Source organism: Macaca fascicularis, chromosome 1 (genome assembly GCF_037993035.2).
Source record: "Macaca fascicularis isolate 582-1 chromosome 1, T2T-MFA8v1.1".
NCBI lineage: Eukaryota > Metazoa > Chordata > Mammalia > Primates > Cercopithecidae > Macaca > Macaca fascicularis.
The window spans coordinates 188,296,208-188,311,879 of NC_088375.1; the positions used below are offsets into that span (position 1 = coordinate 188,296,208).

Genomic DNA, 15,672 nt, shown 5'->3' on the forward strand with positions numbered 1-15,672 from the left:
AGCTGGGGACACAAGAGGGCACTGACCAGGAGGATGGTGCTTGGGAATGGAGGGAGATGGTGGTGGCAGGCCAGGGTGGCCAAAGGGGATGGATATAGGAGAGGGCTGGGTAAAAGAACAGGCCAGGCGCAGTGGCTCTCGCCTATAATCCCAGCACTTTCAGAGGATCACCTGAGGTCAGGAGTTCCAGACCAGCCCGGCCAAATAAAAATACAAAAATTAGCCAGGCATGGGGGTGCACGTCTATAATCCCAGCTACTCGGGAGGCTGAGGCATGATAATCACTTGAACCCGGGAGGTGGAGGTTGTAGTGAGCCAAGAACATGCCACTGCACTCCAGCCTGGGTGACAGAGCGAGACTCCCATCTCAAAAAAAAGAAGGGGCCGGGGATGGTGGCTCACACCTGTAATCCCAGCACTTTGGGAGGCCGAGGCGGGTGGATCACCTGAGGTCAGGAGTTCGAGACCAGCCTGATCAACATGGTGAAACCCCGTCTCTACTAAATACAAAAAATTAGTCGGGGCCCGGGCAGAGTGGCTCACAGCTGTAACCCCAGCACTTTCGGAGGCCGAGGCAGGTGGATCACTGGAGGTCAGGAGTTCCAGACCATCCTGGCCAACATGGTGAAATCCTGTCTCTACTAAAAATACAAAAATTAGCTGGATGTGGTGGCGGGTGCCTGTACTCCCAGCTACTCGGGAGGCTGAGGCAGAAGAATCACTTGAACCCGGGAGGTGGAGGCTGCAGTGAGCCGAGATTTTGTATTTTTTGTTTTTTGTATTTTTTAGTAGAGACGGGGTTTCACCGTGTTAGCCAGGATGGTCTCGATCTCCTGACCTCGTGATCCGCCCGTCTCGGCCTCCCAAAGTGCTGGGATTACAGGCTTGAGCCACCGCACCCAGCCAAAAAAAAATGTTTTAATTAGCCTGGCGTAGTGGCCCAAGCCTGTAATCCCAGCTAGACTTGGGAGGCTGAGGCAGGAGAATTGCTTGAACCCAGGCGGTGGAGGTTGCAGCGCGCCAAGATTGCGCCATTGAACTCCAGCCTGAGCAACAAGAGCAAAACTCCTCTCAAAGAAAAAAAGGGAACAGACCAGAGACTTGTTGACCAATGGGGTGGAGGCGGGAGGGAGAGGGAAGTCTGGGCTAAAAGCCAGGTTACTAGCTAAGACAGCATGCTCAGTGTCACACACACACACACAGACACACACACACATACACACACACGCTCTGGTTCCTTCCTTCCCTGGCAGTCCCTGGCACTGTAGGTTCCACCATGGCACCCAGCAGGACTAACTCCCAGGCCAGGTTTTCTCACTGACTCCAGGCCAAGTTTTCTCCACAGCCTATGCAGAGAGTGGGAGGGGAAAGGGAGGAGCTGGCCTTGGCTGGCCTTACCTTTCCCACATAGGTGAAGAGCACGGCCTCAGGGGAGAGCTCTCTATTGTGTAACTTCTGCACCAGCTGAGGCAGGGGCAGGGCTAGCAGCGCCTCTGAGTCCAGGTCTGGGTTCTGTGGGGGACAAACTCGGATCAGTCCCCTACTCACCGAAGTCTCATGAGCCTGTAGCAGACACCAGTGGCCCATGCCCCAGCAGCTCTGGCATGGCCCAGCCTGAGCAGGCCCTTGTTTGCCATCCCTAGAGAATGCAGCTCTATCTCCTCCAGAAGCCTGTTGAAGTGGTGCCCAGCGAGCCAACCTGCCCAGGTATTTTTTTTTCCCCCTTAGAGACAGGATCTGGCTGTGTTGCCCAGGCTAGACTCGAACTCCTGGGCTCAAGCGATCCTCCCACTTCAGCCTCCCCAGTAGCTGGAACTACAGGCACATGCTACTGTGCCTAGCTAGCTCCAGACTGATGATTAAACCACTACAAATATACACCAGCAGTGGCTGCCTTCTGTGTGCCAAGCACCACGCTGATGTCATCCATGTTTTGATTAAGTCTTACTGCCATTCCCATTACACAGATAAACTGAGGCTCAGAGACAGGTGCCTTCTTGCCCGCCAGCCATCTACCTGCACCTGACCCCATGCCATCCCCACACCCACAGAGCAGCTCTGAACACTGCCCAGGGGGTTGCCAACCTCTAGCAGGGAAGGGCAAAAACAAGAAGACCCCATGTTGGGAGGCTGGGTCTGTGACTGAAGGCCACACCCCAAAAGGGAGGGTTTCCACATTCATTCCACAGATGTGTGTTAGGCGCCTGCTCCATACCCAGCACCACATTAGGCTGAGGTTCAGCCATGAACAAGAAGTCATGTCCAAGTGAGCTCACACAGGGCAGGGGCGGGGTGAGCAGATGACAGGCAAACAGATGAGGTTTTAGACAATGAGAAATAAAGACAATAAAACAGAGTGTGGTGAGTGGGTGGCACATGGGAAGGATGGAGAGGGAGGAGCTCTCCCCAGGAGGAGGCACATTTGGGCAAACGCAGGCAGACCTCTGTCTGCCAGGCCTCAAGGGCTCCCAGAGTCTCTGGGGTCAGCCTGACTGCAAACACCCATCCAGTTCCTCCTTCCTCCTTCCCCAGGGCATTGGGTTTGTTTTTGTCTGTTTGTTTCAATAATTTATTTATTTTTTCGAGATAGAGTCTTGCTCCATCACCCAGGCTGGAGTGCAGTGGTGTGATTTTGGTTCACTGCAACCTTCGCCTCCTGGATTCAACCAATTCTCCTGCCTCAGCCTCCGAGTAGCACCTGCCACCATGCCTGGCTAATTTTTTGTATTTTTAATAGAGACAGGGTTTAGCCATGTTGGCCAGGCTGGTCTCGAACTCCTGACCTCAAGTGATCTGCCCCCACCTTGGCCTCCCCAAGTGCTGGGATTACAGGTGTGAGCCACCGCGCACGGCCTCTCCTCAAGGGTATTGGGTTAGTGAGTAAACACTGAGTTGGCCAGGCGGGCTCATTCCTGTAATCCCGGCACTTTGGGAGGCCGAGGTGGATGGATCACTTGAGGTCAGGAGTTCAAGACCAGCCTGGCCAACGTGGTGAAACTCCGCGTGTCTACTAAAACTACAAAAATTAGCCGGGTGTGGTGGTGCACACTTGTAATCCCACCTACTCGGGAGGCTGAGGCAGGAGAATCGCTTGAACCTGAGAGGCGGAGGTTGCAGTGAGCCGAGATCACGCCACTGCACTCCAGCCTGGGCGACAAGAGCAAAACTCAGTCTCAAAAAAATAAAAATAAAAAATAAAAAACACTGAGTCATAGCCACCATATCTCACCCCACCCTCCCCTGCTCTTGTCAAGGTCACCAGAGACTTCCTTGTTGCTAAACTCAACAGATACTTGCCTCTTTATCTTACTCCATATCACTGAGACCTTCGAAAGTACTGAGGCCACACGCCTGCTCTCTTCAATTCTTCCTGGACCTGGAGACACTACACTCTCCTGGTTTCCCTCCTGCTTCTCTGCTACTGCTTCTGTCACTCATTTATGTAGTGAGTCAACAAACATGTTCCAGAAATCTACTGTATGGCAAGGACCAGGTTAGGGGCTATGCATCTAGAGGTAACCAAGACAGACATGGTCCCTTTTCAGAGACTACATTCAAGAAAATAAACAAATTAAATAATAGATAGATCATGCATGATACATGTGAGACAGCAGAGAAATGGAGTGCTGTGACAAAAATGACAGGGCACTGACTTAGGGTGGGCAGGCCTATCTGAAGAAGCCACGTGTCAGCTGTGATTTGAAGGATAAGAAGATGCCAGATGTGGGGAGAGACAGAGCTCTGGGTACCTTCTCTTCCCTCTCTGATTCTGGGAGAGGGCCTCCCCTCCTCCTGCTTCCACTCCTCCCACCCCCCAAGCCCTGCTTCTACTCCTCCCCTCCCCCTCCTCCCCCTCCTCCCCTGGCCTGCTTCCCCTCCTCCCCTCCCTACTTCCTCTCCTTCCCTCCCCCATTTCCCCTCCTCCCCTTTACCCATCCCCTCCTCCCCTCCCCTGGCTTCCCCTCCTCCCCTCTACCCTTCCCTTTCTCCCCTCCCCTGGCTTCCCCTCCTCCCCTCTACCCTTCCCCTCCTCCCCTCCCCTCTTACCCTCCTCCCCTACCCTGGCTTCCACTCCTCCCCTATGCACCTCTGACTCCAGGTTCTCCACCCATCCCATATCCCCCAGATCCCCTACCCAGCCTGAGGCAATGGAGCCCAAACCAGCTCACTGGGCTATTCCTGTCACCTGTCCACCTTCCCTGTCCTTCCTCTAAGCTCTTCACCTGCCCGACTTTCAACCATCTCCTCCTTGTGTATCCTGTACCCTGTACTCAGGGGAGGCCACGCCATTCATCCAGATGTTCAGGAAAGGAAACAGGTGTCCTTCTGGTGCCTCCCTTTCACCCCCACCTGCATCCAGTCACCAAGCTAAGTAGCTCTGAAAAATGGTCACCTCTCCATCCCCTCAACCAAGGCCCTCACCAGGCCTCAGACTCATCCTTATCACCTGGGTCACACGGGGCCACCCAACTGCTGCCCTGCCCAGGTCCTGCCCCTCCAGCCCACACTTCCCTTGATGGCCACACAGTGCAAAATCCAACCAGGCCTTGCCTCTCCCCTTCAAATCCCCATCTCATCACACCACAGGCTCCAGAGCATATTCCCGGAGGTGCTTCCAAGCTGTGTTCCTCTCAGACTCCTGTGCACCTCTCCCCACCCAGGGACCACTGCCCCCTTCCACCCCCCACACCCCAGAGCCTGGCGCCCGCCCTCTCCAAGCACATGCCACAGCCTCTGCCCCTGATGTCCTCAGTATCAGGAGCACTTCCCTGAATTCATTGAACTGATACAACACTTAGTTTGGATTTTTTTTCTAACACAGGGAGCTACAAAGAAGAAAAAAATGGGTTCAAGATTTCTCCCCAAACACACCAGATAATCCTCTTGATATATTTTTTAAAGGTATACAAAATGAAAAGTGAGCACTCCCTCCACCCCTGCTTCCCCTTGCACAGTCCCTCCTCTATAAAGGAAAACTATAATTAACAGTTTCTGGTGTAATCTTACAGGAAAAGAAAATATTTATGAAAAACCCACCATGTCAACAGTTGTCTATATATATATTCCTTTTTGCACAAAGGAATCATACTATACACACAGTACTGCATCTTGACTTTCCCATCTCACAATGAAAATTAAATTTTTGCTTTATTTTTGTTCTCATATAAATATAGGTTCACTGTGTTTTTTAAAATGCCTAAGAGTATGGAGAAGGATGTCGAAATCAGCAGAGCATTCACCACCCTGGGATAATTGCCACCCGACAGTCCGGTCACCATCTCCCATCACCATCACCTTATAGTGAACAAGGTGCCCACAGAGTCCCTGTGCATGGCAGCTAGCACCTATCAACATGCTCCCCTCCGTGCTCAGCACACATTTTCATTCTTTCCTATGTTCTTCCCCGTTGACAGTTAATGACACAGTTGCTAACAGCTATTTTTAAATCTTCAACTAGTGTCAGGCAGCTGAGACATTTTCTCCTAGACACCAAAGTAAGTCCGCACCTCCAGGAGGCCAATCGGTGAACATGTGGAAACCTGATTTTGTGGAGAATGCAGGGAAGTATAGTATACAGGTAACGTCTAAACCTGTGGCCACCTGCATGCACAATTTTTCAAGAGAGGGATACTCTACCAATCACTTAGGGGGCATTGCCCCTCCTCCATCTGTGTTGTTTTCTCCGCTGAACCACAGTGCCAGCGTGATTGATAAGCGGGTTGTAAGAGATGTGGGAAAAAACTTTCAGGGTAAAACAAAAGTGCATATACAAAGGCATAAGGGCATAAATAGGTGTTCTGTGATGTCTCTCCCAGCTATACTATTCTATTGATGGTGGTCCTTCTCTTCAGTCTAGAAAAAGATACCAAAACTTATTCAGGGGACAGGGTGGGGAAAAAAGTGGGTCAACAGAATTACCAGAAACACACCTTTCTCTAGAGTTGCCCAAGAGTTTAGAGAGAGGTGAACTATTTTGTGAAAATGCAGGTGTTTAGGTATCCCCTCATCCAGCTGTGTCCTCCTTGGACACAGCTAAGAATCCGGGAATGGTGGCTCACACCTGTAATTCCACCACTTTGGGAGGCCGAGGCAGGCAGATCACCTGAGGTCAGGAGTTCGAGACCAGCCTAGCCAACATGGTGAAACCCTGTCTCTACTAAAAATGCAAAAATTAGCTGATGTAGTGGCAGGCACCTGTAGTCCCAGCTACCCAAGGAGGCTGAGGCAGGAGAATCACTTGAACCCAGGAGGCAGAGCTTGCAGTGAGCCGAGATTGCACCAGTACACTCCAGCCTGGGCAACAAAGTGAGAATCCATCTCAAAAAAAAAAAAGAGTTCAAGACCAGCCTGGCCAACATGACGAAACCATTTGTACTAAAACTACAGAAATCAGCCAGGCATTGGCCAGGCGCGGTGGCTCATGCCTGTAATTCCAGCACTTTGGGAGGCTGAGGCAGGTGGATCCTGAGGTCAGGAGTTCGAGACCAGCCATGGCCAACATGATGAAGCTCTGTCTCTACTAAAAATACAAAAATTAGCCAGCCATAGTGGCAGACGCCTGTAATCCCAGCTACTTGGGAGGCTGAGGCAGGAGAATCGCTTGAACCTGGGAGGTGGAGGTTGCAGTGAGCCGAGATCGCACCATTGCACTCCAGCCTGGGCGACAGAGCAAGACTCCGTCTCAAAAAACAAAAAAACAAAATACAAAAAAACAAAACAAAAAATCTTACTCCTCCTTCAAAGCCTACAAAGCTATTGTCAATCAGGACCCCGCCCCTTTGCTGATTACTCAAAACCACAGTCATTGGAAACCCAAAAGGTAATTTTCCGCTTCTCCTCCTGAAAGAGCCAAGTTTCAGAGCCAAAACTTCTGTCTGGAATAATCTGCTTGTAAAAATAATGAAGAGCAGTTGCTCCAGAGGAAAACCATACAGATGCTGCTGTTTGGAGTTGAAGTGCAGGAAGACCCATCCTGCTACCATCCCACACCCCTGCTAGCCAGGTGGATTCCTTGGAACCAGGAGGGGAGTTCTGCAGGCAAGAACTGTGAGCATATCCCTGCTAGTGCTGCCCACGCCGCTCTTGGAGCTGGCAGAACTCAGCTGGCTGCACAGAGCCAGGGATAAACAGGAGGATCTCTAAGGAGGGCCTCCAGAGCCCAGCCAGAGAGGGGAACTAGACAGCGAAGAACCTGTGCTTGTGTAGGGGAGATGGCCAATTTGGGTTGACCATCAGGGCCCTCCCACTAAGAAACCCTAAAAATGGACTGATGGTGGACTTTTCAGCCAGCTTGGTGAGTGGAGGCTGGAACCAGATATATTTTTTATCTTACCAAATAAATATGAGATATCTTTGCCCCAGGGATGGTTTGGAGTAAATTCATACATTACAGCCAGCCAAAACCACAACACGTGTGGGGAAAAGAAAGAGATCAGACTGTTTCTGTGTCTATGTAAAAAGAAGTAGACATAAAAAACTCCATTTTGTTCTGTACTAAGAGAAATTCTTCTGCCTTGAGATGCTGTTAATCTGTAACCCTAGCCCCAACCCTGTGCTCGCAGAAACATGTGCTGTGTTGACTCAAGCTTTAATGGATTTAGGGCTGTGCAGGATGCGCTTTGTTAAAAAAGTGTTTGAAGGTAGTATGCTTGGTAAAAGTCATTGCCATTCTCTAATCTCAAGTACCCAGGGGTACAATGCACTGCGGAAGGCCACAGGGACCTCTGCCCAAGAAAGCCAGGTATTGTCCAAGGTTTCTCCCCACTGAGACAGCCTGAGATACAGCCTCGTGGGAAGGGAAAGACCTGACCGTACCCCAGCCCGACACCCGTAAAGGGTCTGTGCTGAGGAGGATTAGTGAAAGAGGAAGGCCTCTGTGCAGTTGAGATAGAGGAAGGCATCTGTCTCCTACTCGTCCCTGGTAATGGAATGTCTGGGTGTAAAACCCAATCATACATTCTATTTACTGTGATAGGAGAAAACCACCTTATGGCTGGAGGTGAGACATACTGGCAGCAATACTGCTCTTTACTGCACTGAGATGCTTGTGTAAAGTCAAGCGTAAATCTGGCCTACATGCACATCAAGGCACAGAACTTTTCCTTAAACTTATTTATGACACAGAGTCCTTTGCTCACATGTTTTCCTGCTGACCCTCTCCCCACCATTACCCTATAGTCCTGCCACATCCCCCTCACCGAGATGGTAGAGGTAGTGATCGATAAATACTGAGGGAACTCAGAGACCAGTGCCGGCGCGGGTCCTCCGTGTGCTGAGCGCGGGTCCCCTGGGCCCACTGTTCTTTCTCTATACTTTGTCTCTGTGTCTTATTTCTTTTCTCAGTCTCTCGTCCCACCTGACGAGAAATACCCACAGGTGTGGAGGGGCTGGCCCCCTTCAATGCAAGGCTACACCCTGGGCTGGCATGCAAGGGTGCCTTCGTCATATCTCTCTCCTGTTCCTCTTCATGAAAGTGTGGCTGAAGAGTGCAGCCAGGGACCTAGGTTCTAGTTCCAGCTCTGCCCCAAATCAAAAATCACTTGCGGAACATCTGCTGAACACAATTTTCTGTGACTCTTTCTGTCTCCCACCCAGGCACACCCTCCTGAATCCTGCAGTTCCCAACCTGGAAAGCCTTCCCACCTGTCAGGTCCCACACACAGCAAGCCCTCCCTCTCTCAGCACATAACACCACTTCCCAGAGTTCAGCATGTTGGCTTTAACTGGGGTCTGTGCTTCACACATCCGGAGGAAAAGCCCCTCTTCAAGCCACGTCTTCCAAACCCTCAGCCAGGCCCTTCCACGCCCCAAAACCCACATACTGAGGTGATCCAGAGGCAGTGCAGGGAGAAGAAAAGTTTGTTGACAGACCACCCAGGGAGGGCTGGAACTGAACCTGCTCATGGAAAGGGTTTGCCAGGGGTTGGACACCACAGGCCGGCAGCAGAAGCCAGAGAGACTTCCCTTCTAGCCTGGCTTTGCCAAGATCTCCCTGTGCACTTGGCACGTTTCTGTCCGGCTCCCTCTTAGGATCCAAATGCACAAATCAAGAAGCTTGAAAACTCGGCCGGGCGCGGTGGCTCACGCCTATAGTCCCAACACTTTGGGAGGCCGAGGCAGGTGTATCAACTGAGGTCAGGCATTCGAGACCAGCCTGGCCAACATGGTGAAACCCAGTCTCTACTAAAAATGCAAAAATTAGCCGGGCATAGTGGCGGGCCCCTGTAATCCCAGCTACTGGGGATGCTGAGGCAGGAGAATCGCTTGAACCCGGGAGGCAGAAGTTGCAGCGAGCCGAGATCGCGCCACTGCACTCTTGCCTGGGAGTCGGAGCGAGACTCCGCCTCAAAAAAACAAACAAACAAACAAAAAACAAAAAAAAACACCTCTAAGCTCTCCAGATTCCCTTGGCCATTACACTCTGCGATTCCAAAGTCCTCAACCCCTAGCATCCTACTGGTTGTCACGCTTGGGTTTTCGCATTCCAATAGGCAGTAAGATTCTTTGGCACAAAGCAAAACTCCTCTTTGACCCAGTGAGGGGAAGGCCTCTTCCACGACCTGCCTTGACACTATCGTTTCCTTTCCTCCCCCTGGCTCTACCTGGCTTAGAAAGTGCGGAATATCTTAGGGCGAGGAGAGATTCTGGAAAGCCACACATCTGCTCTGCCCGCCCGCCACCCTGTCCCTCCGCGGGTCTGGCGGCTGAAAGTGCTGCTGCGTGTACCCTCAGGCGGCGCCCACCCCACCACTCTCAGGCAGTCACCTGGAGCCGGAAGCGCTGCGCCGCCTTGTCCATGTTCTCCAGGCACGCTCGCTGCCTCTGTCGCGCCCGGGCCACCGCGCCCCGCGCTGCCCGGCGCCCGGACCAGCGCAGGGCCACGGCCGCCGCCACGAAGCAGCAGGCCAGGGCGACCCCGGAGGCGCCAGGCAACGCGGCCCACAGCTCGTACTGCCCCATGATCCCCGTAGCCTGCTGCTGCCTAAGACGACAGTTGAAGCCGCCGCACGCGCGGCCCGCCAGCTCCGCCGCAAAACCCGGACTGGATCAGCCGGGATCCCACGGCCGCCTGCGCGGGAGGGGCGGCGGAGCGCGCCAGCGGCTGTCAGAGGCGGCCCGCCTGGCATGGCCCCCAGCGACGTCCCGCTCCGGGCCAAGCCGAGTAGGCGGGTCAGGAAGGGCTACTGTTTCTCGTGGGCGACCTCCCAAGCTTGAGTTTAGCCCCGGTTGGGCGCCACAGCCCCGGCCCAGCCTCTGCCTTGAGCACCCCAGAGCCCCAAATGCTCAAGACTGCGCCCCAGCCGGAGCCCCCTGCCAGACACGCCAGCTGTTAGATATGAGTTCTAAATTTCTCTTCAAAGAATCAATATGTCAGTATGTTCAATTGTTTGCCTTCTTTTTTTTTTTTTTTTTTTAAGAGGGAGTCTGGCTCTGTAGCCCAGGCTGGAGTGCAGTGGCGCTATCTCAGCTCACTGCAAGCTCCGCCTCCCGGGTTCACGCCATTCTCCTGCCTCAGCCTCCGGAGTAGCTAGGACTACAGGCGCCCGCCGCTACGCCTGGCTAATTTTTGTATTTTTAGTAGAGAGGGCGTTTCACTGTGTTAGCCAGGATGGTGTGGATCTCCTGACCTTGTGATCCACCCGCCTTGGCCTCCCAAAGTGCTGGGATTACAGGCATGAGCCACCACACCCGGCCTGTCTTCTACTTTTAAACTGAACTTCCTCATAAAGCAACGTTTTTTGGTTACCTGTTCCTCCCTGACTCATTCTTCACCCTGACTCATTCTGATTTCCTGCTCTGCCATAACCATTTTTCCCGCCAAACCACTCACCCTGTCACTCTCTTTAAATTAGCCAGTCGGAATTAGTTTAGCCTATAGGTCTAACCCTAGCCAACAGGGAAAGGACACAGCAGCAGCAGTCACGTGGGTCAGGCATAAGAACCCCCCTTCCATGCCCTTGTCCAGGTGTGTGCTCACCATTGCTCCATCTGTGAGGGCGCACCCTTCTATAGAAGTAAATTGCCTTGCTGAGAAGAAAAATAAAGAAAATGTTATATTCTAGTGCTATTTCTTTTGTGGCACTGAAACTTTATTTATAACAATTTGGGGGCTTGCCGGTGATTACATTCCCCTCTGGGGGCGGTCTCCGGTTCTCTCTCATGTGGAGGCATGCCCCACCCTCTTGTGACGGCCTCAGGGGTGAGAAATCAGGACTCACTCAGTGAGCTCTCAGCAACTCGGAAACAAACCAGCAGGCAACCTAGGGTAAAGGATCCTCACACACTGCCACGATGACTCTGCGCAGACCAAGGAAGGAGAAGCCGCAGGAGCTGGTAAAGTACTTCCTTGGTGGTCAAATTCTGGAAGGCTAAATGTGTGTGTGCATGAATGATCACAAACAACCCTACTTGCAGTGTTGTCCATGTGGATGGTGACAAGTCCTACTGCTGGATGGAGTGAGTGGGTCCTCTCCACTGTTCCGTAGCTACCTCATATGGCTTAGGAAGGATCCTGCCATGGGATTTACACCAGAATGCCACTGCTAATAGGGACCTAATTCTCCCTTGGGGGAGCAGCCAGAGAGGACAACATGAGTGGGAAGTATGCAAGGGACCTTCAGAGGGGGGAAGGGATAGAAGTAGTAAGAGAGAGATAGAAGTAGTTGACCTCTTTTGGTCAACCTTCCAGGGCAGCAAGACAATACACCCCCGGGTTTGAAGGGTTGAGCCTTCCAGGGCAGCAAGGCAAGACACCCTCTGATATGAGGGGTTCAGCCTTCTGGGGCAGGTGAGGCAAGACACCCCTGGTTTGAGGGGTTGAGCCTTCCACAAATTTCAGGGGGTCAAACCTCACACAAACCTCCAGTAGTAAGAAAAATATTCAGAACTCCCCTTTCCTTTCTTCTCAGGGGAAGAAAAATTAGCTCCACTCCTGATGGTCCCTTCCCTAGGGGAAGGGGAAGGAGAGGGGAGAACAACAGCATAAGCAGCTGGCAGAGGCAGGGAAAGACCAGCAGAGGGGAAAGAGAAACTGGGAGAGGAGGTTGAAGAGAAAGAGAGAGTCAAAGAGAGAGAGAGAGAGGCAGAGAGAGAGAGACAGAGGGAGTAAGAGAGAGAAAGAGAGAGACAGAGAGTCAGAGAGAGAGAGAGAGAGAGAGAAGTAGTAAAGAGAAAACAGTGTACCCTATTCCTTTAAAAGCCAGGGTAAATTTAAGACATATAATTGATAATTGAAAGTCTTCTCCATGACCCTATAACACTCCAATACCACCTTGTTGTCAGTGTAAACAAGGGTGTAGCCCCAAAGCACTGAGGCCACTGACAACCTATAACCTCCCTAATCAAAACTCCTTAACCCAGTAACCCGCAGATGGCCCAAATGCATTCAATCTGTAGCAGCAACTGCTTTGCTAACAGAAGAAAGTAGAAAAATAACTTTCAGAGGAAACCTCACTGTGTGAGCACACCTCATCAGGTCAGAACTATCCTAAGTCAAAAGGAAAAAAAAAAAAAAGATAGCTTACTGACTCTAGAACCTTCAAGTATGAGGCTATTCTGTTAGAAAAAAATGATTTAACATTAACCACTGAAAATTCTCTTAACCCAGCAGGTTTCCTAACAGGGGATCTAAATCTTAATTAATTACCATGCAAAGGTCCGACCAGACCTAAGAGGAACTCCCTTCAGGACAGGACGATAGATGGTTCCTCCCGGGTAATTGAGGGGAAAAGACACAATGGGTATTCAGTACTCCTGACCTGAAGTAAATTGCCTTGCTGAGAAGAAAAAAAAAGAAAATTTTATATGCAAGTGCTATTTATTTTGTGGCACCAGAACTTTATTCATAACACCAGCCAACAAGACTGGGAGCAGTGACAGATTGGGTTCACGGACCTCTTTAACCTCCAGAAACCCTGTAGCAGCATCTTTCCTGGAGACCCAGGAGGCTGGTCATGCACCACAGGGCGCCCGCCTCTCCCCAGCACAGGGCTTCTGGTGTGCCAACCCAGGACAGACACAGGAAGAGTCTCTGGGGTATCCACCCCCGCCCCTCCTTTTTCCCAAACCCGGGACCCCGGGTCTCTCACCCAGGCTCTTCGTCACAGCCCAATCCACCCATTATTTGTCCTTTGGCTCAGCCACTTCCTGCAGACTGGCCTCCCCAGGGTCACCCTGTCCCAGTCCTGGGCACTTCTGGATTCTACCTCCAAGAAGCAAAAGTCCTGGGCACTTCTGGATTTTACATCCAAGAAGCAGAAGGAATGCCAGACCATGGGGGAGTCTGGGTACCTGGCCCCCTTCAAAGGGAAATGAATTACATGGACACAGACACACACACACAGCCTCCCTACTGCTGTCCTGGCCTCTGTCACAGAACTTTACATGCTTTATCTCAGTTGTTCTCCCAAAAACTTTATGAGAAAAGCATTTTTGGCTGAGCACGGTGGCTCACACCTGTAATTCTAGTACTTTTGTAGGCCAAGACAGGCGGATCACCTGAGGTCAGGAGTTCAAGACCAGCCTGACCAACATGGTGAAACCCTGTCTCTACAAAAAATACAAAAATTAGCTGGGCGTGGTGGCTTGTGCCTGTAATCCCAGCTACTTGGGAGGCTGAGGCAGGAGAATCGCTTAAACCTGGGAGGGGGAGGTTGCAGTGAGCTGAGATCACACCACTACACTCCAGCCTGGGCAACAGAGTGAGACTGTGTCTCAAAAAAAAAAGCATTTTTATGCTCATATTACTGATGAGGTAACTGAAGACAAATGGCATTAAATAACTTGTGTCCCATAGAACTGATATTTATAAATTAAGTATTTAAAAAATAAAAATAAAGTAACTTTTGTGGGTTACACAGGTGGCTGAGTGGGTGGGGATTCCACTGGGAAGCCGGAAGCCAGAGCTCTTCCCCATCCATCAGCACCATCATTACTGCCCCTGGAAATGAGTCGTAAAAGTTTAGAATATGTGTATCTTTGGGTTGACATGTAGCTTTTTTCATTGCATTGTGGCCCTATTTGTCCTGACTTGTTTACTTAAAGTATGATGGGGCACAGGTAAGTGCTTTGTGCCAGGAAACACTGTCTCCTGAAACATGGGGAGGGGCTGCAGTCTTGGATCCTGGTTGTTTTTACCTCTCTGAATCTGTGCCTTTACTTATCTAAGGGGGCTAATTATGATACCTGCCTTTCAGGATTGTTAGCAACACTGCCTGGCACTTAGTAGGCCCTCCATAAAGGATTATGAATGAGAGTGAAAGGCCCACCTATGGAGAGACTTGGTTGTTACTGGAAGAATCCCAGCCTGAGGGCCTTGAGTCAGGCTCCTGAGTATGTTAAGCAAGGTCCCAAATCCTTGTGTTTCTGTCTTCAGTGAGGATGGAGGGCCTCTGTTCCTACTCAGCACTGATGACCCTTTACAAGTTTCAAGTCCCTAGACCTCAGTTTCCCTAGAAAAAGAGAGCTGACAGGTGCTGATGATAGAAACAGCAATCTGAAGTGGTTCTTATGAGGTCACCTCACCCCATTTCCTGAGTAAAAGAATGGGATTCTAGCCCTCAATTCACCCTTCATTTGTTGGGTGACTTTGGGTAACTCAGTTCTTCCTTTTGCAAAACGAGAAGCATTTTTCCAGACCCTCTCTCCTTCCCAAAGGGAAAATAATATATAGCCCTAGAGAAACACTGGCCATTCCTGAGGCTTAATTACCAAGTTTGTAACGTGTTGTGAGTAGGGCCAAGATTTGCTACTTTCGGGACTCCAGTTACAAAGCATTCACTCGTGTTTGCTGAAATGATGGCTTCTCTAAGCAGAAAGCTCCCTGGGGGCATATTAAATATGATTTAATTTACAAAAAGGGTCTAGGGGTTAGGAGTGGGTTTGGAGGCCAGTGCACCAAGTCCTGGACTGATTCTAATGTTCAAGTCACAGTGAGTGGCCACTTTGTTCCTGTGAGAGAGGATCCAGAGACCCTTCTGCCATCCAGTGGTTCAATTCAACCGACATCCACTGACCCCTGCTACTATATGCTGTGCGCTAGGGAAACTTCAACAAACACTAGACTGAAAATCTGGCCTGAGTGGGAAGAAAAAAGATGTGCATAGACCAAGACAGGCTTTGGTGGAAATGCAGAGATCATGCTGCATAACCCAGAGGGCCTTGGATTCTGGGCCCTTGGACTGTGTTGGGGACAGTCTTTGGGAGAAGAAAGATGGCATATGGTTTAGAGCAAGTATTTTAGAGCTTGGCTCTAGAGTAGGGCTGGCTAGTAACCCATCCTTGTTGTGTGACTCTCTGTGTCCCCATTTCCTTACCTGTCAAATAATGGTAATAATAGTACCCCCCCCCCACAGCAAATGCTCTAGTACTATTATAAAAATCAAATGAGTTAATACATGTAACACAGCCAGAACAGGGCCTAGCATATGCATAGTAAAAAATCTATGCATGTTAATCATTATTATTATTATTGTTGTTATTACTTATTAGAAAAATAGAGGCCTACAGAGAAGGGTTTTATGGCTTGAGAATCGCAAGCTCAGGAACCAGACTGCCTGAGTTCAAATCCTAACTCTGCCACTTACTGTGTAACCTGGAGTAAGCCACTTTAACCTCTTGTGCCTCAGTTTCCTTATCTGTAAAATGGGGATAACACTGGTGACAATCTCACAG

The 15,672-nt window shown here is 50.7% G+C and overlaps 1 protein-coding gene across 20 annotated transcripts in view; it reads right to left on the minus strand.

Moving 5' to 3' along the window:
- LOC102134628 (fatty-acid amide hydrolase 1) overlaps positions 1-15,672 on the minus strand; it is a 60,991-nt gene that overhangs the window by 9,930 nt on the left and 35,389 nt on the right. For 16 of the 20 annotated variants that reach the window (XR_006692295.3, XR_012420621.1, XR_012420633.1 and 13 more), the window contains exon 7: positions 1,399-1,512. Coding sequence is in view for 6 of the 20 variants with exons in the window: in XM_065533524.1 (XP_065389596.1) it covers positions 1,399-1,512 (114 nt within the window). In the remaining 14 variants the exon portion in view is untranslated. Of the gene's footprint in view, positions 1-1,398; positions 1,513-9,765; positions 9,993-15,672 lie in introns of those variants that run through there. The other 4 variants (XR_012420654.1, XR_012420655.1, XM_074007802.1 and 1 more) reach the window with 1 other exon arrangement.